We start from the raw sequence: 23,584 nt of genomic DNA on the forward strand, positions 1-23,584 counted from the left end.
GCGTGTCTGACGTGTTTCGGCTCACGTCCATCACTCACCGAGGGCTTGCTGGTGTGTCTGAGATGTTTCGGCTGGTGTCCATCACTCACTGAGGGCTTGCTGGCGTGGCTGACATGTTTCGGCTGGTGTCCATCACTCACTGAGGGCTTGCTGGCGTGTCTGACATGTTTCGGCTGGTGTCCATCACTCACTGAGGGCTTGATGGTGTGTCTGACGTGTTTTGGCTGGCGTCCATCACTCACTGAAGGCTTGCTGGCATGGCTGATGTGTTTCGGCTGGCGTCCATCACTCACTGAGGGCTTGCTGGCGTGTCTGACATGTTTCGGCTGGTGTCCATCACTCACCGAGGGCTTGCTGGTGTGGCTGACATGTTTCGGCTGGCGTCCATCACTCACCGAGGGCTTGCTGGCGTGTCTGACATGTTTCGGCTGGTGTCCATCACTCACTCAGTGCTTGATGGTGTGTCTGACGTGTTTCGGCTCCCGTCTATCACTCACCGAGGGCTTGCTGGCGTGTCTGACATGTTTCGGCTGGTGTCCATCACTCACCGAGGGCTTGCTGGCGTGTCTGACATGTTTCGGCTGGCGTCCATCACTCACCGAGGGCTTGCTGGCGTGGCTGACGTGTTTCGGCTGGTGTCCATCACTCACTGAGGGCTTGCTGGTGTGTCTGATGTGTTTCGGCTGTGTCCATCACTCACTGAGGGCTTGCTGGTGTGTCTGACATGTTTCGGCTCGCGTCCATCAATCACCGAGGTCTCGCTTCTCTCTACAGCTCGATGGACCTCACAGATCCCCCTGTGGCCACAAGGCGCTTCCTGACCGACCTGCTGTCGCTGACCTCAGAGCACCTGGTCACCATGGAGATCCCGGAGCACTTTGATGTCCTCAGTGAGCTGGGCTGTGGCACCTACGGGAAGGTGGTGCTGGCCAAGCACCGGTCGACAGGTAAGCAACGCTATTCACAAGGCTCGCCTCCCTACAGCTGTGGCACCAGGTGAAATAAAGTCTTTGGTTTTTCCAACTCTGGCAAAGATTCCATTGCATTTACCTGTGCTTCTTGGCTTTTGCAGGTGCTGCTGTTGCCCTGAAGCTGCTGCCCAAGGCTCGCGTCCAGCGACAAGCCTTCCTCCTGGAGTTCAGCATGTCTCTGCTCCTCAGTGCCCACCCTAACGTCATCAACACCCTCATTGCATCCTGGCAGACCACCACCCACTTTGTGTTTGCCCAGGAAGTGGCACCTGTTGGGAGTCTCCATTCTCTTCTAGTACCAGAGGTAGGTACCTTCAGACGGCCACCCTAGGGTGTCATTGGCACGCGGCGTTCCCTGGCTTCCTACGCGCCCTCTTTGCTTCTCGCTATTCCTGTTTCTGCTGCTTGCACCAGTGGACTTGGGTTAAAAGGAATCTTTTGGGAGCCTTGATTGAGAAATTGGAGATACACCTGCTTCTGGCTCCCTTGTGATGCTCTCTGAAGGGAGGGGGGGTCCAGAGAAGAGGTAAACACCAGAATGATGGAAAGGAAGGAAGGACTGGAGCAGGTTGTGATCAGGAAACTGAAAGTCTACTAAGGGAAGCTATAGAATAACAGAAGCACTACAGTAGAGGAACAGATGGGGACGGATGAACAAGCGGCCATACCGGGCAGTGATCTCTCAGTGAGGAGTAAAAGATCTTGTAAGAAAGCGTGGGCCAAATTAATCTCTGAGCAATGAAAAACAACATAGTAATATAGAGACGGAAGAAGGCAAAGGGGAGCGGTGGGGGAGGGGCAGAGGAACTGGGCTCAGGGAAAAACAGGACTGGAGCGAGGTCAGGTTCAGGACTGGCATACACAGAACTTAGGAAAAGGAGCACAGAAACAGGAACTGGGCTCAGGGAACAGCAGGACCAGAACCAAGGCCCGGTCAGGACCGGAATACACAGAAGCTAGGGCAAGGCGTTTACGTGTAACAGGAAAAGATCAGGACAGGTACAGACAAGACCAGGAGTATCACAAAAACAGAAGCACAATAACAAGAGAAAGGAAAGGGAGTGGAAGGCCAGTCTAGAAACACAGCAGCAGGAGCGCAAGAGAACACGAGGAGACTCGAGAACCAGTCGGCTGTGACCACCGCACTCTGGGCTCACAGGGCCACATAGCTGGAGGCTCTGGGGAAGAGAGCAGGGGCTAAACCACCTGTAAGGAATCGGGGAACCACCAATGAAGTTAAGAATAGACTGGGAGCTGGAAACGGGAAGAGCAGCAAATCCAGGAGGCACAAGATAGGAACAGGAAAGCAAGGAACAGAGCAGGGATCAGAGCCAAAAGAGAACAAACATTAGCACAGCCAACAGGTCTCACATGTGGGACCTTTTAGGTGTTTAGTTATCCAGCACAATATCCTTGGTGCAACAACATCAAGTGTTGCATGGCTAAACCCTTATAAGGTCCCAAAGGTGAGACCTATTGGCTATGCCAATGCTTGTTTTGAGTGAGTGGCTCGTGCAGGTATGCCACTGTGAGGTAGAGATGCTGCGAGTGCTTTTACAGGAGCCCCTGTGACATTGCACCTCTTCAAAATGTATCTTGGGTCTAGTGTAATACTTCTAGCCCCTATTACTGTCTTCTCACACCCAATGCATCCTTAAATGTCCCCTGTACAGCTGAGGTTGACACTCCTATTACCTCTGCCCTCCAGTGACACTTTACCTGTCACAGGTTGTGGTGGACGTGGTGGACGTGGTGGATGTGGTGGTGGTGGACGTGGTGGTGGTGGTAGACATGAAGGTGGTATTGGATGTGGTGGTGGTGGACGTGGTGGTGGTGGACGTGGTGGACATGGTGGTGGTGGACATGGTGGTGGATGTGGTGGTGGTGGACATGATGGTGGTGGCTGATGTGATAGTGGTGGACGACTATTGGGTAGGAGGGTGCTGGCAGAATGCAGAAGGAGAGGAGGATCTCAAAGGGGGCACATGGGAGAGCAGAAAGTGGCCGAATATTAGAAACAAACATGTGCTGAAGAAATAAAAAAGCACACGGCTGCCATTGTTCACTATTCGGCTTAGCAAGGTCAGCTGTTGTGCTGTTTCAATAAACCTTAAAAAGCAGCGATGGGAGAGAGCCAGTGATGGGTGGAAGTGCTTCACAACGTAAACAAGCGTCTTCACTGTCTTCACTTTTCAAGCACTCGTGCTTGCGGCGGCATCCACCTTGCGGGAGCGAGCAGCGGCCATATGTTTGTAATTCACATTGGCGCCCCGCTGCTCGCTCCCGCAAGGTGAATGCCGCCAGAAGCACGAGTGCGGTGCTTGAAAAGTGAAGACTGATGGCTAAAGGCCCTCCTAAGCAGCGCATGCTCGTTGCCTAGGCGAGACCTAAATAGGGCCAAAAAGCAGATTTAAAAGGGTCAGGATAACTGTAGGAACAAGGAATGAAGCTAGTGAACAGGTAACAATCACCAGGACGTGGTCTAGGAGGGGGTCTGGTGACAGAGGGAACTACAAGGACCATAATGCATCAGGAAAGTGGGGACGAAACATGGACTGGATGGCGAAGAGGCACAACTTTTGCTAAGTGAAGATGGGTATATTTTCCTATATTGATGTAAAGGATGGTTCGGAATGGGCTGCGAGTACATCAAGTGGAGGGATGGTAGAATCCGGACACGTCCCAGGGTAAATAGTGTTATGCAGCTATCATCTTGAGATGGACCGGCATGTGTACAACATGCAGTGTAACGTTTTGAGCTTTGCTTTATAAACTGGTAGTGTCCCTGTCTATTGTTAATTCCTTCTTTTGATCTTGCATCTTCTCTCCAGCAGGGGATCCCTGAGGTCCTGGTGAAGCGTTGCACGCTGCAGATCTCCAGCGCCCTGCATTACATGCACAGCCTGGGGCTGGTGCACCGAGACGTCAAACCGGACAACGTCATGCTGATGGACCGCGAGTGCCGCTGCGTCAAGCTGAGCGACTTTGGGCTGACCAGCCTGACGGGGTCTCCCATCCCATCCATGAACTGCATCATACCCTATATGGCCCCTGAACTGTGCTCCCTCAAAGATCCCAACACCATAATCCTACACCCCAGCGTCGATGTCTGGGCCTTTGGCGTTCTCATGGTGACCACGCTGACCGGCTTCTTCCCCTGGGAGCGCGCCCTGCTATCGGACAGACACTACACTGACCTGTACTGGTGGCAGATGAGAGGAGCAACTGCACCTGTCCCCAACTTCTGGCAGAGGTTCACACCCCAGGCTCAGGACTGTCTCAACCAAATGTTGGCCTTTGACCCCAAGAAAAGGTGCTCCATAAAGGAAGTTGAAGGTTACCTTGATGTCCCATGGAAAGCAGAGAACTTTGTGGCTGTGGTGAGTTCCGAGAGCGAGGCCGAGGAAGAGGAGGAGGAGGTGGTCAGTCTTTCAAGCGAGGAAGACGAAGGGCTTGAGTATCTGGGAGAGGTGGAGGAGTACGAAGAGGTGGTGCTGGAGGAAGAGGAGGAGGAGGGGCTTCAGACCACCATCGATGCCTTCCTGGTGTTCACCGACGTCATCCAGGACCTTCCTCCGGGGACTTCGCTGGTGATGGAGATTATGGGCGACGAGGTCAACCTATCGCTCGGCACCGAGCTGGAGGCCACGTGAGCACGCGTCTGGTTGAGGGTGAGTAGAGTACGGCCAGGAATGGGGCTGAGTAGAAAACCCACTGGAGACCTGAGGTTAAAGGGGTTCCCGTCAGGATGGGGTGCCACGTCTACATGAAGTGCAGTGGGTTGTAGTGGCCCGGCCATGGCAAACCGTCCTCACCATTACATGAGGTAGGGTTTGTCATCAGCACTATCATAAGAAGACAGTTGTCGTCACTGAATGGTCTAGGGTCTTCAGGCATCCTGCCATATTCAGAGCAAAGGAGCTACTATTGAAGACAGGGCCCTACTTGCACACAATGTTATGTTAGCATAAGCTTATTAGAAGTTTAAACGACCATTTTGCCACTTTTCAGCTTTTGCACACGACACTACATGCAACTGATGTTGTAAGTTAAACTGCTTGACTTTCCTCGCATGAGAACGGTCTGTTATTCACAGCCCTAGACTTTCATCGCAACCTTAGTCTGTACACTGCGTACAGAAGCCTTCATGGTCGCCATAACAATGTATGCTGTTATTCTGGACAACTGATCTGAACATCTGGAAAACTCATTAATTCATGGTACTTCGAGCTCACGTTTAAATTGATTGTTTCAATTAATTAAAACCAAAACAATTCTGCAGATGAAAACTATAATTCATTACAATTTATAAACATCATAAAAGGTGCATCCAAAAAAGAAATTTCAACAGGTCGTTCAGCTTGTAGTGGTAGGTGGTGAACTCCTCAAAGCTTCTCTGATCCTGCATACACTCCAAGAATGGGGGACCTGCCAATTTCAGGATACGCTGGGTTATTGGGGTGCCCAACTGCAACCTTTCAGATGCTCTACTCTCAACCAGCCGCATCTACTGCAGCTTAACCATCCATTAAAATACCAGTTTCATTGTCTGCTACGACTCACTTACATACAGGACTCGGTCCACAATCCCGTAATCCCTGCAACCGTCATGCCTGAAACATACTAATCCAACGTTGGTTAAATTGGACGCCCTTCATGGTCCTACCCATCGACAATCTGGTGCTTCTTAGAGGCATCTGGGGCACCTTGAAAGAGACTCGTGTACTATTCAGCTTCTCAAACACTCATTTCAGATCATCTCTGGGCCACCCCGTCCTTGAGTCCACGCACTCAACTTCTCCCGTCAATAAGTTACGGACCTTGAAAACATGTCGTAGGTTTGAGGTGCACTAGAGAACTTCCCCAACGGACTGTACGATGTCTCCCCTCAGCCACCGATCCACCGTCGGACACTAATATGACAGCTTCAGCCTTACTACCATCCACCATGACGTGGTGTTGTTCAAGATTACTCCTGGGGTTTGCCGCTCGCGCTCACCCAAGGACCACTATGAATGGCACCTGGTGTCAAACATCACCATCGCATCTCTGCTCCACACAGGTGGGATTATACATAAAAACACATGTTCAAGCTCTCTAAGTAGATGGCAATACCCCTAAAGTGCTCTCTTCCTCGCAGATTTTCCCTAAATAACAATCTTATGTGTTTTCCTCCTATTGTTCACCTCTCGGTCCTTCATATATATTAACGTAGTCTTCCTTCAACAGAAGACCCAGCATGATCTTAAAAGCAGCCCTTCAAGCATGCGCATTCTCACATCTGGATGGTGGCAACATCCTGCTTGTGCTTCCACTGTAGGGTGGGTCACTGAGAGATGGGTCCCTTTAAAAGAGGGGCCAAGGGAGCACCTTTATAGCAAAGTGAGACACCCATCTGATGTCAGCCCCCTGTCAAACTGGGGGTGCTGCAGATTCCCAAATGAACCTTCTTGAAAGTCTGAATACCCAGAAGCCCACGTGCTTTTAAATACCACGGACCCCCAATCGATCCCACCGGAACATTGTAAAGCATGGGCCTTCTGGAAGGCTGCACCCCTACCCTGTGAAGCATTGCTAAACGGAGTGATAAAAGAGTCACCCTAGCCCAACCGTCTCACATTTCAGTTGTTCACGTGTTCTTAAGTTCTTTCCGGAAGGTCCACCAGCCAGCTGTGCCATTTCTGCCCATCATTCCATAGGGCAGACGCAGTGCTCACCATGGCATATGCTTGAGGGCTCTCTTGTTGGGAGGAATGAACAATGTCTCACTGCTTTCTTGATCTAACCAAACCCTGCTTCTCTCTCCAGCAGAATCCTGGCTTCTGTTTGGGCTGGAGGTGCGAAGTCTCGGTCGAAGCTCCTGCCCGTCAAACATTCGCGACAGTAGAGAACCTTCAGTGACATCCGAGGCAAGGCACCTGACTATTGATAGGAATGGATGGCAGAGAGCAGCGCGTGATATCCGAGGCATGGCACCCGACTATTGATAGGAATGGATGGCAGAGAGCAGCACGTGATATCCAAGGCATGGCACCTGACTATTGAAAGAAATGGGTGGCAGTGAGCAATGCGTTTTATCCGAGGCAAGGCACCTGACCATTCATAGGAATGGACGGCAGAGAGCAGCATGTGATATCCGAGGCAAGGCACCTGACTATTGATAGGAATGGATGGCAGACAGCAGTGCGTGATATCCGAAGCATGGCACCTGACTCTTGAAAGAAATGGGTGGCAGAGAGCAGCGCGCATGATGGCGGGTCACAGCTGTGCAGTACACGTCCACAGAAGGCCTCCTCTTTAAGGTGCACTAAGGATTTGTTTCTTGGAATTGGTAACTCAGTGGAATGACATTACCTGCTCTGGCGCCTGGAAGTAACCTGAAAAACACCCGCTTCTAAAGGTGACAGTGGTGCTCGGACCTCAACAGGTTTTTATAGGACACATCATACACCCTGCCCTTAAGCTCCAAGTGACCATCCTACCAGCCGGATGAACTGAGCAGCATGGTGTCTTCGCTGAAGTTACAGAGCTGAGACAAGTTCAGCAGCTATACCCCACCCCGGCAAGGCATTGCAAGTCCATGGCCCTTAGAAGCAGCGCACAGCCGTGGGGCTACAATCTCCTGGGTCCATCAATTGGGGCTCCTGCTTCCACTGGAGAACCTCAGCAGGGTGATGGGTACTTCTTAATTAAAGGCTGTGGTGGATCCAAAATGAACTGATTGTCGCAACTTGTTGACATCTTCTGAAACGTTTGGTGCTACTTTGTCTCGTCAGTTTTTGCTGCCTGTAACTTTCATGGATTGTTCCTCTGTAGTCCCTAGAAAATCCTTGTAAATATTAGAAACAGGACAAAATAGCTGTAAAATTCGAAGAGAAGGTTTTCTGAGGATGCTGAATAAATATGACAATGATTGTACACTGGTAAGGATGTGATTCTTCCCACAGGCTGCCCACCCACTGACCTGTTGTACCTCAGCACGCCACGCACCGGTGCGACATCAGAGCTAGGGAAGTGTGAAGGGGTAGTCTGGCCTTTCATGAGGTGAATAAGGTGTCGGTGATTTTCAGAATTCTCAGCCGTGTTGGTCTTACAAACTGAGTAGAACCTTGAATTGGATCTTCTAAAGGGAAGGGGGCCATGGAGAGCGCCCGGGGAGGGGGGCCAATGAGAGCATCCAGGAGGGGGGCCAATGAGATCATCTGGGGAAGGGGGCCAATGAGAGCATCTGGGGAAGGGTGCCAATGGGATCATCTGGGGAAGGGGGCCAATGAGAGCATCTGGGGAAGGGTGCCAATGGGATCATCTGGGGAAGGGGGCCTTGCAGAGCATCCGGGGAAGGGGGCCTTGCAGAGCGTCGGGGGAAGGGGGCCATGCTATCCCTCTCGGATGCGACCCTCTCGTGTGGTCACTGGTCATCTCTGTGCCTCAGGGGGTCTTGGCCCCTTCCATTGGTGCCCCCTGCTCCTTCAGAGTGTCCACTTTGGTTGTTCTGCAGGTCGGGCTGAGAGGTCATTCATGCTGGACATGTCAGGCTTTGCACCGGGGGTTCCTCCATTGCCAGGGTGCGCAGTTCATCAAGGTACCCGCTCCAGTCTGCCAGCTGTGGGGGTTCAGAGGGCACCTGCTGCAGAGCCAGCTCACCATCCAACATGAGACTTCACTGGAGACACTGGGCAGGTTATTCTGCACTTTCACCTGAATCCTTCCAGCCTGATCTCTCTCTGGACATGAGCCCACCCCAGCTGGGGACTCCGCGGGGCTGGCCCTCAGGACCAAAGGCTCTGGAACAAATGCACACAAACACAAAGCAACTGTTACTGCACATGAGCAGGACATGCCAGGGACATCAAACACTTCACTTTGTAGTCACAGCCCAAAGAGAGGAGGGGAGATATGGAAAAGAGGGGAGGGGGTCATGCAGTAGCACAGGGTCAGCAGCTACTTCTGCCTGCCCTCGCCCCCCCCCGCCCCATGAGACTCCACCAGCTGGTCTAACAGCCCCCCCCATGAGACACCACTGGCTGGTCTAAGAGCCCCCCATCAGACACCATCAGCTGCTCGCCTTCAGACACTACTATATGTCTCTGAGGCCCTCAGTCTGTCTTCCTTTACCCCTAGAGACCTCCAGCCGGACCCAAGTGACCATCCGTCTTCATTCAGACGCCCTCAGTGTCCTCTCAGGAACACTCGGCCCACCCCCAGAGAACCCATCCTGGACGTCTGATGTCCAATTTGTTCCTCGGCTGTGCCTCGCTTGCCTTTGGGCTCCTTCAAGTTCAGACACCGTCAACTGGTCCTTCCAAGCCCCTGGCTTCGCTCCATCAGCAGCGTATGCCTGAGTCCGTCAAAGGGACTCACCCCCGTTTCTGGTCACCGTCAGGTGGTGCAAAAGTCGGCCCTCATCATTCCCTCAGAGACCCTCATCATTCCCTCAGAGACCCTCATCATGCCCCCAGAGACCCTCATCATGCCCTCAGACACCCGCATGCCCTCAGAGACCCTCATCACCCTCAGCATACCCTCAGAGACCCTCATCATGCCCTCAGAGACCCTCATCATGCCCTCAGACCCTCATCATGCCCTCAGAGACCCTCATCATGCCCTCAGAGACCCTCATCATGCCCTCAGAGACCCTCATCATGCCCTCAGAGGCCCTCATCATGCCCCCAGACCCTCATCATGCCCTCAGAGACCCTCATCATGCCCTCAGAGACCCTCATCATGAACTCAGAGACCCTCATCATGCCCCCAGAGACCCTCATCATGCCCCCAGAGACCCTCATCATGCCCTCAGAGACCCGCATCATGCCCCCAGAGACCCTCATCATGCCCTCAGAGACCCTCATCATGCCCCCAGAGACCCTCATCATGCCCCCAGAGACCCTCATCATGCCCTCAGAGACCCTCATCATGCCCCCAGAGACCCTCATCATGCCCTCAGAGACCCTCATCATGCCCTCAGACCCTCATCATGCCCTCAGAGACCCTCATCATGCCCCCAGAGACCCTCATCATGCCCTCAGAGACCCTCATCATGCCCCCAGAGACCCTCATCATGCCCTCAGAGACCCTCATCATGCCCTCAGACCCTCATCATGCCCTCAGACCCTCATCATGCCCTCAGAGACCCTCATCATGCCCTCAGACCCTCATCATGCCCTCAGACCCTCATCATGCCCTCAGAGACCCTCATCATGCCCTCAGAGACCCTCATCATGCCCTCAGAGACCCTCATCATGCCCTCAGAGACCCTCATCATGCCCTCAGAGACCCTCATCATGCCCTCAGAGACCCTCATCATGCTCTCAGAGTCCCTCATCATGCCTTCAGAGACCCTCATCATGCCCTCAGAGACCCTCATCATGCTCTCAAAGACCCTCATCATGCCCTCAGAGACCCTCATCATGCCCTCAGAGACCCTCATCATGCCCTCAGAGACCCTCATCATGCCCTCAGAGACCCTCATCATGCCCTCAGAGACCCTCATCATGCCCTCAGACCTTCATCATGCCCTCAGAGACCCTCATCATGCCCTCAGAGACCCTCATCATGCCCTCAGAGACCCTCATCATGCCCTCAGAGACCCTCATCATGCCCTCAGAGACCCTCATCATGCCCTCAGAGACCCTCATCATGCTCTCAGAGTCCCTCATCATGCCTTCAGAGACCCTCATCATGCCCTCAGAGACCCTCATCATGCCCTCAGACCCTCATCATGCCCTCAGAGACCCTCATCATGCTCTCAGAGTCCCTCATCATGCCTTCAGAGACCCTCATCATGCCCTCAGAGACCCTCATCATGCCCTCAGACCCTCATCATGCCCTCAGAGACCCTCATCATGCCCTCAGAGACCCTCATCATGCCCTCAGAGACCCTCATCATGCCCTCAGAGACCCTCATCATGCCCTCAGAGACCCTCATCATGCCCTCAGAGACCCTCATCATGCTCTTAGAGTCCCTCATCATGCCTTCAGAGACCCTCATCATGCCCTCAGAGACCCTCATCATGCTCTCAAAGACCCTCATCATGCCCTCAGAGACCCTCATCATGCCCTCAGAGACCCTCATCATGCCCTCAGAGACCCTCATCATGCCCTCAGAGACCCTCATCATGCCCTCAGACCCTCATCATGCCCTCAGAGACCCTCATCATGCCCTCAGACCCTCATCATGCCCTCAGAGACCCTCATCATGCCCTCAGAGACCCTCATCATGCCCTCAGAGACCCTCATCATGCCCTCAGAGACCCTCATCATGCCTTCAGAGACCCTCATCATGCCCTCAGAGACCCTCATCATGCCCTCAGAGGCCCTCATCATGCCCCCAGACCCTCATCGTGCCCTCAGAGACCCGCATCATGCCCTCAGAGACCCTCATCATGCCCTCAGAGACCCTCATCATGCCCTCAGAGACCCTCATCATGCCCCCAGAGACCCTCATCATGAACTCAGATACCCTCATCATGCCCTCAGACCCTCATCATGCTCTCAAGAGTCCCTCATCATGCCCTCAGACCCTCATCATGCCCTCAGAGACCCTCATCATGCCCTCAGACCCTCATCATGCCCCCAGAGACCCTCATCATGCCCTCAGACCCTCATCATGCCCTCAGAGACCCTCATCATGCCCTCAGAGGCCCTCATCATGCCCCCAGACCCTCATCGTGCCCTCAGAGACCCGCATCATGCCCCCAGAGACCCTCATCATGCCCCCAGAGACCCTCATCACCCTCAGCATACCCTCAGAGACCCTCATCATGCCCTCAGACCCTCATCATGCCCTCAGAGACCCTCATCATGCCCTCAGAGACCCTCATCATGCCCTCAGAGACCCTCATCATGCCCTCAGAGGCCCTCATCATGCCCCCAGACCCTCATCATGCCCTCAGAGACCCTCATCATGCCCTCAGAGACCCTCATCATGAACTCAGATACCCTCATCATGCCCTCAGAGGCCCTCATCATGCCCCCAGACCCTCATCATGCCCCCAGAGACCCTCATCATGCCCTCAGAGACCCTCATCATGCCCTCAGACCCTCATCATGCCCTCAGACCCTCATCATGCCCTCAGACCCTCATCATGCCCTCAGAGACCCTCATCATGCCCTCAGAGACCCTCATCATGCCCTCAGACCCTCATCATGCCCTCAGAGACCCTCATCATGCCCTCAGAGACCCTCATCATGCCCTCAGAGACCCTCATCATGCCCTCAGAGACCCTCATCATGCCCTCAGACCCTCATCATGCCCTCAGACCCTCATCATGCCCTCAGAGACCCTCATCATGCCCTCAGAGACCCTCATCATTCCCTCAGACCCTCATCATGCCCTCAGAGACCCTCATCATGCCCTCAGAGACCCTCATCATGCCCTCAGAGACCCTCATCATTCCCTCAGACCCTCATCATGCCCTCAGAGACCCTCATCATGCCTTCAGACCCTCATCATGCCCTCAGAGACCCTCATCATGCCCTCAGTGACCCTCATCATGCCCTCAGAGACCCTCATCATGCCCTCAGTGACCCTCATCATGCCTTCAGACCCTCATCATGCCTTCAGACCCTCATCATGCCCTCAGAGACCCTCATCATGCCCTCAGAGACCCTCATCATGCCTTCAGACCCTCATCATGCCCTCAGAGACCCTCATCATGCCCTCAGTGACCCTCATCATGCCCTCAGAGACCCTCATCATACCCTCAGAGACCCTCATCATGCCTTCAGAGACCCTCATCATGCCCTCAGAGACCCTCATCATGCCCTCAGAGACCCTCATCATGCCCTCAGAGACCCTCATCATGCCCTCAGTGACCCTCATCATGCCCTCAGACCCTCATCATGCCCTCAGTGACCCTCATCATGCCCTCAGAGACCCTCATCATGCCCTCAGTGACCCTCATCATGCCTTCAGACCCTCATCATGCCTTCAGACCCTCATCATGCCCTCAGAGACCCTCATCATGCCCTCAGAGACCCTCATCATGCCTTCAGACCCTCATCATGCCCTCAGAGACCCTCATCATGCCCTCAGTGACCCTCATCATGCCCTCAGAGACCCTCATCATGCCCTCAGAGACCCTCATCATGCCTTCAGAGACCCTCATCATGCCCTCAGAGACCCTCATCATGCTCTCAAGAGTCCCTCATCATGCCCTCAGACCCTCATCATGCCCTCAGAGACCCTCATCATGCCCTCAGACCCTCATCATGCCCCCAGAGACCCTCATCATGCCCTCAGACCCTCATCATGCCCTCAGAGACCCTCATCATGCCCTCAGAGGCCCTCATCATGCCCCCAGACCCTCATCGTGCCCTCAGAGACCCGCATCATGCCCCCAGAGACCCTCATCATGCCCCCAGAGACCCTCATCACCCTCAGCATACCCTCAGAGACCCTCATCATGCCCTCAGACCCTCATCATGCCCTCAGAGACCCTCATCATGCCCTCAGAGACCCTCATCATGCCCTCAGAGACCCTCATCATGCCCTCAGAGGCCCTCATCATGCCCCCAGACCCTCATCATGCCCTCAGAGACCCTCATCATGCCCTCAGAGACCCTCATCATGAACTCAGATACCCTCATCATGCCCTCAGAGGCCCTCATCATGCCCCCAGACCCTCATCATGCCCCCAGAGACCCTCATCATGCCCTCAGAGACCCTCATCATGCCCTCAGACCCTCATCATGCCCTCAGACCCTCATCATGCCCTCAGACCCTCATCATGCCCTCAGAGACCCTCATCATGCCCTCAGAGACCCTCATCATGCCCTCAGACCCTCATCATGCCCTCAGAGACCCTCATCATGCCCTCAGAGACCCTCATCATGCCCTCAGAGACCCTCATCATGCCCTCAGAGACCCTCATCATGCCCTCAGACCCTCATCATGCCCTCAGACCCTCATCATGCCCTCAGAGACCCTCATCATGCCCTCAGAGACCCTCATCATTCCCTCAGACCCTCATCATGCCCTCAGAGACCCTCATCATGCCCTCAGAGACCCTCATCATGCCCTCAGAGACCCTCATCATTCCCTCAGACCCTCATCATGCCCTCAGAGACCCTCATCATGCCTTCAGACCCTCATCATGCCCTCAGAGACCCTCATCATGCCCTCAGTGACCCTCATCATGCCCTCAGTGACCCTCATCATGCCTTCAGACCCTCATCATGCCTTCAGACCCTCATCATGCCCTCAGAGACCCTCATCATGCCCTCAGAGACCCTCATCATGCCTTCAGACCCTCATCATGCCCTCAGAGACCCTCATCATGCCCTCAGTGACCCTCATCATGCCCTCAGAGACCCTCATCATGCCCTCAGAGACCCTCATCATGCCTTCAGAGACCCTCATCATGCCCTCAGAGACCCTCATCATGCCCTCAGAGACCCTCATCATGCCCTCAGAGACCCTCATCATGCCCTCAGTGACCCTCATCATGCCCTCAGACCCTCATCATGCCCTCAGAGACCCTCATCATGCCCTCAGAGACCCTCATCATGCCCTCAGAGACCCTCATCATGCCCTCAGAGACCCTCATCATGCCCTCAGAGACCCTCATCATGCCCTCAGAGACCCTCATCATGCCCCCAGAGACCCTCATCATGCCCCCAGAGACCCTCATCATGAACTCAGATACCCTCATCATGCCCCCAGAGACCCTCATCATGCCCTCAGAGACCCTCATCATGCCCTCAGAGACCCTCATCATGCCCTCAGTGACCCTCATCATGCCCTCAGACCCTCATCATGCCCTCAGAGACCCTCATCATGCCCTCAGAGACCCTCGTCATGCCCTCAGAGACACTCATCATGCCCTCAGAGACCCTCATCATGCCCTCAGAGTCCCTCACCATGCCCTCAGAGACCCTCATCATGCCCCCAGAGACCCTCATCATGCCCTCAGAGACCCTCATCATGCCCTCAGACCCTCATCATGCCCCCAGAGACCCTCATCATGCCCCCAGAGACCCTCATCATGAACTCAGGTACCCTCATCATGCCCCCAGAGACCCTCATCATGCCCTCAGACCCTCATCTGCCCTCAGACCCTCATCATGCCCTCAGAGACCCTCATCATGCCCTCAGAGACCCTCATCATGAACTCAGATACCCTCATCATGCCCTCAGAGACCCTCATCATGCCCTCAGAGACCCTCATCATGCCCTCAGAGACCCTCATCATGCCCTCAGAGACCCTCATCATGCCCTCAGAGACCCTCATCATGCCCTCAGAGACCCTCATCATGCCATCAGAGACCCCATCATGCCCTCAGAGACCCTCATCATGCCCTCAGAGACCCTCATCATGCCCTCAGAGACCCTCATCATGCCCTCAGAGACCCTCATCATGCCCTCAGAGACCCTCATCATGCCCTCAGACCCTCATCATGCCCTCAGAGACCCTCATCATGCCTTCAGAGACCCTCATCATGCCCGCAGAGACCCTCATCATGCCTTCAGAGACCCTCATCTGCCCTCAGACCCTCATCATGCCCTCAGACCCTCATCATGCCCTCAGAGACCCTCATCATTCCCTCAGACCCTCATCATGCTCTCAGAGACCCTCATCATTCCCTCAGACCCTCATCATGCCCTCAGAGTCCCTCATCATGCCCTCAGAGACCCTCATCATTCCCTCAGAGACCCTCATCATGCCCTCAGACCCTCATCATGCTCTCAGAGACCCTCATCATGCCCTCAGAGACCCTCATCATGCCTTCAGAGACCCTCATCATGCCCTCAGAGACCCTCATCATGCCTTCAGAGACCCTCATCTGCCCTCAGACCCTCATCATGCCCTCAGACCCTCATCATGCCCTCAGAGACCCTCATCATGCCCTCAGAGACCCTCATCATGCCTTCAGAGACCCTCATCATGCCCTCAGAGACCCTCATCATGCCTTCAGAGACCCTCATCTGCCCTCAGACCCTCATCATGCCCTCAGACCCTCATCATGCCCTCAGAGACCCTCATCATGCCCTCAGACCCTCATCATGCTCTCAGAGACCCTCATCATTCCCTCAGACCCTCATCATGCCCTCAGAGTCCCTCATCATGCCCTCAGAGACCCTCATCATTCCCTCAGACCCTCATCATGCCCTCAGAGACCCTCATCATGCCTTCAGACCCTCATCATGCCCTCAGAGACCCTCATCATGCCCTTAGACCCACATCATGCCCTCAGAGGCCCTCATCATGCCCTCAGAGACCCTCATCATGCCCTCAGAGACCCTCATCATGCCCTCAGAGACCCTCATCATGCCTTCAGAGACCCTCATCATGCCCTCAGAGACCCTCATCATGCCCTCAGAGACCCTCATCATGCCCTCAGAGACCCTCATCATGCCCTCAGTGACCCTCATCATGCCCTCAGACCCTCATCATGCCCTCAGAGACCCTCATCATGCCCTCAGAGACCCTCATCATGCCCTCAGAGACCCTCATCATGCCCTCAGTGACCCTCATCATGCCCTCAGACCCTCATCATGCCCTCAGAGACCCTCATCATGCCCTCAGAGACCCTCATCATGCCCTCAGAGACCCTCATCATGCCCTCAGAGACCCTCATCATGCCCTCAGAGACCCTCATCATGCCCTCAGAGACCCTCATCATGCCCTCAGAGACCCTCATCATGCCCCCAGAGACCCTCATCATGCCCCCAGAGACCCTCATCATGAACTCAGATACCCTCATCATGCCCCCAGAGACCCTCATCATGCCCTCAGAGACCCTCATCATGCCCTCAGAGACCCTCATCATGCCCTCAGAGACCCTCATCATGCCCCCAGAGACCCTCATCATGCCCCCAGAGACCCTCATCATGAACTCAGATACCCTCATCATGCCCCCAGAGACCCTCATCATGCCCTCAGAGACCCTCATCATGCCCTCAGAGACCCTCATCATGCCCTCAGAGACCCTCATCATGCCCTCAGAGACCCTCATCATGCCCTCAGAGACCCTCATCATGCCTTCAGAGACCCTCATCATGCCCTCAGAGACCCTCATCATGCCCTCAGAGACCCTCATCATGCCCTCAGAGACCCTCATCATGCCTTCAGAGACCCTCATCATGCCCTCAGAGACCCTCATCATGCCCTCAGAGACCCTCATCATGCCCTCAGAGACCCTCATCATGCCCTCAGTGACCCTCATCATGCCCTCAGACCCTCATCATGCCCTCAGAGACCCTCATCATGCCCTCAGAGACCCTCATCATGCCCTCAGAGACCCTCATCATGCCCTCAGAGACCCTCATCATGCCCTCAGAGACCCTCATCATGCCCCCAGAGACCCTCATCATGCCCCCAGATACCCTCATCATGCCCCCAGAGACCCTCATCATGCCCTCAGAGACCCTCATCATGCCCTCAGAGACCCTCATCATGCCCTCAGAGACCCTCATCATGCCCTCAGAGACCCTCATCATGCCCTCAGAGACCCTCATCATGCCTTCAGAGACCCTCATCATGCCCTCAGAGACCCTCATCATGCCCTCAGAGACCCTCATCATGCCCTCAGAGACCCTCATCATGCCTTCAGAGACCCTCATCATGCCCTCAGAGACCCTCATCATGCCCTCAGAGACCCTCATCATGCCCTCAGAGACCCTCATCATGCCCTCAGTGACCCTCATCATGCCCTCAGACCCTCATCATGCCCTCAGAGACCCTCATCATGCCCTCAGAGACCCTCATCATGCCCTCAGAGACCCTCATCATGCCCTCAGTGACCCTCATCATGCCCTCAGACCCTCATCATGCCCTCAGAGACCCTCATCATGCCCTCAGAGACCCTCATCATGCCCTCAGAGACCCTCATCATGCCCTCAGAGACCCTCATCATGCCCTCAGAGACCCTCATCATGCCCTCAGAGACCCTCATCATGCCCTCAGAGACCCTCATCATGCCCCCAGAGACCCTCATCATGCCCCCAGAGACCCTCATCATGAACTCAGATACCCTCATCATGCCCCCAGAGACCCATATCATGCCCTCAGAGACCCTCATCATGCCCTCAGAGACCCTCATCATGCCCTCAGAGACCCTCATCATGCCCTCAGAGACCCTCATCATGCCTTCAGAGACCCTCATCATGCCCTCAAAGGCCCTCATCATGCCCTCAGAGACCCTCATCATGCCCCCAGAGACCCTCATCATGCCCTCAGAGACCCTCATCATGCCCTCAGACCCTCATCATGCCCCCAGAGACCCTCATCATGCCCCCAGAGACCCTCATCATGAACTCAGGTACCCTCATCATGCCCCCAGAGACCCTCATCATGCCCTCAGACCCTCATCTGCCCTCAGACCCTCATCATGCCCTCAGAGACCCTCATCATGCCCTCAGAGACCCTCATCATGCCCTCAGAGACCCTCATCATGCCCTCAGAGACCCTCATCATGCCCTCAGAGACCCTCATCATGCCCTCAGAGACCCTCATCATGCCCTCAGAGACCCTCATCATGCCCTCAGAGACCCTCATCATGCCCTCAGACCCTCATCATGCCCTCAGAGACCCTCATCATGCCTTCAGAGACCCTCATCATGCCCTCAGAGACCCTCCTCATGCCCTCAGTGACCCTCCTCATGCCCTCAGTGACCCTCATCATGCCCTCAGAGACCCTCACCATGCACTCAGACCCTCATCATGCCCTCAGAGACCCTCATCATGCCCTCAGAGACCCTCATCATGCCCTCAGAGACCCTCATCATGCCTTCAGAGACTCTCATCATGCCTTCAGAGACCCTCATCATGCCCTCAGAGACCCTCATCATGCCCTCAGACCCTCATCATGCCCTCAGAGATCCTCATCATGCCCCCAGAGACCCTCATCATGCCTTCAGAGACCCTCATCATGCCCTCAGAGACCCTCATCATGCCCTCAGAGACCCTCATCATGCTCTCAGAGACCCTCATCATGCCCTCAGAGACCCTCATCATGCCCTCAGACCCTCATCATGCCCCCAGAGACCCTCATCATGCCCCCAGAGACACTCATCATGCCCTCAGAGACCCTCATCATGCCCTCAGAGACCCTCATCATGCCCCCAGAGACCCTCATCATGCCCCCAGAGACCCTCATCATGCCCTCAGAGACCCTCATCATGCCCTCAGACCCTCACCATGCCCTCAGAGACCCTCATCATGCCCTCAGAGACCCTCATCATGCCCTCAGACCCTCATCATGTCCTCAGAGACCCTCATCATGCCCTCAGACCCTCATCATGCCCTCAGAGACCCTCATCATGCCCTCAGAGACCCTCATCATGCCCTCAGAGACCCTCATCATGCCCTCAGAGGCCCTCATCATGCCCTCAGAGACCCTCATCATGAACTCAGATACCCTCATCATGCCCTCAGAGACCCTCATCATGCCCTCAGAGACCCTCATCATGCCCTCAGAGACCCTCATCATGCCCTCAGAGACCCTCATCGTGCCCTCAGACCCTCATCATGCCCCCAGAGACCCTCATCATGCCCCCAGAGACCCTCATCATGAACTCAGATACCCTCATCATGCCCCCAGAGACCCTCATCATGCCCTCAGACCCTCATCATGCCCTCAGAGACCCTCATCATGCCCTCAGAGGCCCTCATCATGCCCTCAGAGACCCTCATCATGCCCTCAGAGACCCTCATCATGCCCTCAGAGACCCTCATCATGCCCTCAGAGACCCTCATCATGCCCCCAGAGACCCTCATCATGCCCCCAGAGACCCTCATCATGAACTCAGATACCCTCATCATGCCCTCAGAGACCCTCATCATGCCCTCAGAGACCCTCATCATGCCCTCAGAGACCCTCATCATGCCTTCAGAGACCCTCATCATGCCCTCAAAGGCCCTCATCATGCCCTCAGAGACCCTCATCATGCCCCCAGAGACCCTCATCATGCCCTCAGAGACCCTCATCATGCCCTCAGACCCTCATCATGCCCCCAGAGACCCTCATCATGCCCCCAGAGACCCTCATCATGAACTCAGGTACCCTCATCATGCCCCCAGAGACCCTCATCATGCCCTCAGACCCTCATCTGCCCTCAGACCCTCATCATGCCCTCAGAGACCCTCATCATGCCCTCAGAGACCCTCATCATGAACTCAGATACCCTCATCATGCCCTCAGAGACCCTCATCATGCCCTCAGAGACCCTCATCATGCCCTCAGAGACCCTCATCATGCCCTCAGAGACCCTCATCATGCCCTCAGAGACCCTCATCATGCCCTCAGACCCTCATCATGCCCTCAGAGACCCTCATCATGCCTTCAGAGACCCTCATCATGCCCTCAGAGACCCTCCTCATGCCCTCAGTGACCCTCATCATGCCCTCAGAGACCCTCACCATGCCCTCAGACCCTCATCATGCCCTCAGAGACCCTCATCATGCCCTCAGAGACCCTCATCGTGCTCTCAGAGACCCTCATCATGCCCCCAGAGACCCTCATCATGCCCTCAGAGACCCTCATCATGCCCTCAGAGACCCTCATCATGCCCTCAGAGACCCTCATCATGCCCTCAGACCCTCATCATGTCCTCAGAGACCCTCATCATGCCCTCAGACCCTCATCATGCCCTCAGAGACCCTCATCATGCCCTCAGAGACCCTCATCATGCCCTCAGAGACCCTCATCATGCCCTCAGAGGCCCTCATCATGCCCTCAGAGACCCTCATCATGAACTCAGATACCCTCATCATGCCCTCAGAGACCCTAATCATGCTCTCAGAGACCCTCATCATGCCCTCAGAGACCCTCATCATGCCCTCAGAGACCCTCATCATGCCCTCAGAGACCCTCATCATGCCCTCAGAGACCCTCATCATGCCCTCAGAGACCCTCATCATGCCCTCAGAGACCCTCATCGTGCCCTCAGACCCTCATCATGCCCCCAGAGACCCTCATCATGCCCCCAGAGACCCTCATCATGAACTCAGATACCCTCATCATGCCCTCAGAGACCCTCATCATGCCCTCAGAGACCCTCATCATGCCCTCAGAGACCCTCATCATGCCCTCAGAGACCCTCATCATGCCCTCAGACCCTCATCATGCCCTCAGAGACCCTCATCATGCCCTCAGAGACCCTCATCATGCCCCCAGAGACCCTCATCATGCCCTCAGACCCTCATCTGCCCTCAGAGACCCTCATCATGCCCTCAGAGACCCTCATCATGCCCTCAGAGACCCTCATCATGCCCTCAGAGACCCTCATCATGCCCTCAGAGACCCTCATCATGCCCTCAGAGACCCTCATCATGCCCTCAGAGACCCTCATCATGCTCTCAGACCCTCATCATGCCCTCAGAGACCCTCATCATGCCTTCAGAGACCCTCATCATGCCCTCAGAGACCCTCATCATGCTCTCAGAGACCCTCATCATGCCCCCAGAGACCCTCATCATGCCCTCAGAGACCCTCATCATGCCCTCAGAGACCCTCATCATGCCCTCAGACCATCATCATGCCCTCAGAGACCCTCATCATGCCTTTAGAGACCCTCATCATGCCCTCAGAGACCCTCATCATGTCCTCAGAGACCCTCATCATGCCCTCAGAGACCCTCATCATGCCCTCAGACCCTCATCATGCCCTCATAGACCCACATCATGCCCTCAGACCCTCATCATGCCCTCAGAGACCCTCATCATGCCCTCAGAGACCCTCATCATGCCCTCAGACCCTCATCATGTCCTCAGAGACCCTCATCATGTCCTCAGAGACCCTCATCATGCCTTCAGAGACCCTCATCATGCCCTCAGAGACCCTCATCATGCCTTCAGAGACCCTCATCATGCCCTCAGAGACCCTCATCATGCCCTCAGACCCTCATCATGCCCTCAGAGACCCTCATCATGCCCCCAGAGACCCTCATCATGCCCTCAGAGACCCTCATCATGCCCTCAGACCCTCATCATGCCCTCAGACCCTCATCATGCCCCCAGAGACCCTCATCATGCCCTCAGACCCTCATCATGTCCTCAGAGACACTCATCATGTCCTCAGAGACCCTCATCATGCCCTCAGAGACCCTCATCATGCTCTCAGAGACCCTCATCATGCCCCCAGAGACCCTCATCATGCCCTCAGACCCTCATCATGCCCTCAGAGACCCTCATCATGCCCCCAGAGACCCTCATCATGCCCTCAGACCCTCATCATGTCCTCAGAGACACTCATCATGTCCTCAGAGACCCTCATCATGCCCTCAGAGACCCTCATCATGTCCTCAGAGACCCTCATCATGCCCTCAGAGACCCTCATCATGCCTTCAGAGACCCTCATCATGCCCTCAGAGACCCTCATCATGCCTTCAGAGACCCTCATCATGCCCTCAGAGTCCCTCATCATGCCCTCAGAGACCCTCATCATGCCCTCAGAGACCCTCATCATGCCCTCAGACCCTCATCATGCCCTCAGAGACCCTCATCATGCCCTCAGACCCTCATCATGCCCTCAGAGACCCTCATCATGCCCCCAGAGACCCTCATCATGCCTTCAGAGACCCTCATCATGCCCCCAGAGACCCTCATCATGCCCTCAGAGTCCCTCATCATGCCCTCAGAGACCCTCATCATGCCCTCAGAGACCCTCATCATGCCCCCAGAGACCCTCATCATGCTCTCAGAGACCCTCATCATGCCCTCAGAGACCCTCATCATGCCCCCAGAGACCCTCATCATGCCCTCAGAGTCCCTCATCATGCCCTCAGAGACCCTCATCATGCCCTCAGAGACCCTCATCATGCTCTCAGAGACCCTCATCATGCCCTCAGAGACCCTCATCATGCCCTCAGAGACCCTCATCATGCCCTCAGACCCTCATCATGTCCTCAGAGACCCTCATCATGCCCTCAGACCCTCATCATGCCCTCAGAGACCCTCATCATGCCCTCAGAGACCCTCATCATGCCCTCAGAGACCCTCATCATGCCCTCAGAGGCCCTCATCATGCCCCCAGACCCTCATCATGCCCTCAGAGACGCTCATCATGCCCTCAGAGACCCTCATCATGCCCTCAGAGGCCCTCATCATGCCCCCAGACCCTCATCATGCCCTCAGAGACCCTCATCATGCCCTCAGACACTCATCATGCTCTCAGAGTCCCTCATCATGCCCTCAGAGACCCTCATCATGCCCTCAGAGACCCTCATCATGCCCTCAGAGACCCTCATCGTGCCCTCAGAGGCCCTCATCATGCCCTCAGAGACCCTCATCATGCCCTCAGAGACCCTCATCATGCCCTCAGAGACCCTCATCATGCCCTCAGAGACCCTCATCATGCTCTCAGAGTCCCTCATCATGCCCTCAGAGACCCTCATCATGCCTTCAGAGACCCTCATCATGCCCTCAGAGACCCTCATCATGCTCTCAGAGACCCTCATCATGCCCTCAGTGACCCTCATCATGCCCTCAGAGGCCCTCATCATGCCCTCAGACCCTCATCATGCCCTCAGTGACCCTCATCATGCCACCAGAGACCCTCATCATGCCCTCAGAGACCCTCATCATGCCCTCAGAGACCCTCATCATGCCCTCAGAGACCCTCATCATGCCCTCAGAGACCCTCATCATGCCCTCAGAGACCCTCCTCATGCC

The 23,584-nt window shown here is 55.1% G+C and overlaps 1 protein-coding gene across 1 annotated transcript in view; it reads left to right on the plus strand.

Annotated features, from left to right (window-relative positions):
- The first annotated feature begins 778 nt into the window (after nt 1–778).
- LOC144798194 (serine/threonine-protein kinase SBK1-like) overlaps nt 779–23,584 on the plus strand; it is a 71,755-nt gene continuing 48,949 nt past the window's right edge. Inside the window, exons 1-3 of the mRNA XM_078668942.1 lie at nt 779–947; nt 1,073–1,275; nt 3,803–4,449. Of these exons, the coding sequence (XP_078525068.1) occupies nt 779–947; nt 1,073–1,275; nt 3,803–4,449 (1,019 nt within the window). The remainder of the gene's footprint in view (nt 948–1,072; nt 1,276–3,802; nt 4,450–23,584) is intronic.

The sequence above is a fragment of the Lissotriton helveticus genome, chromosome 12 (assembly GCF_964261635.1).
Source record: "Lissotriton helveticus chromosome 12, aLisHel1.1, whole genome shotgun sequence".
NCBI classification, from domain to species: Eukaryota; Metazoa; Chordata; class Amphibia; order Caudata; family Salamandridae; genus Lissotriton; species Lissotriton helveticus.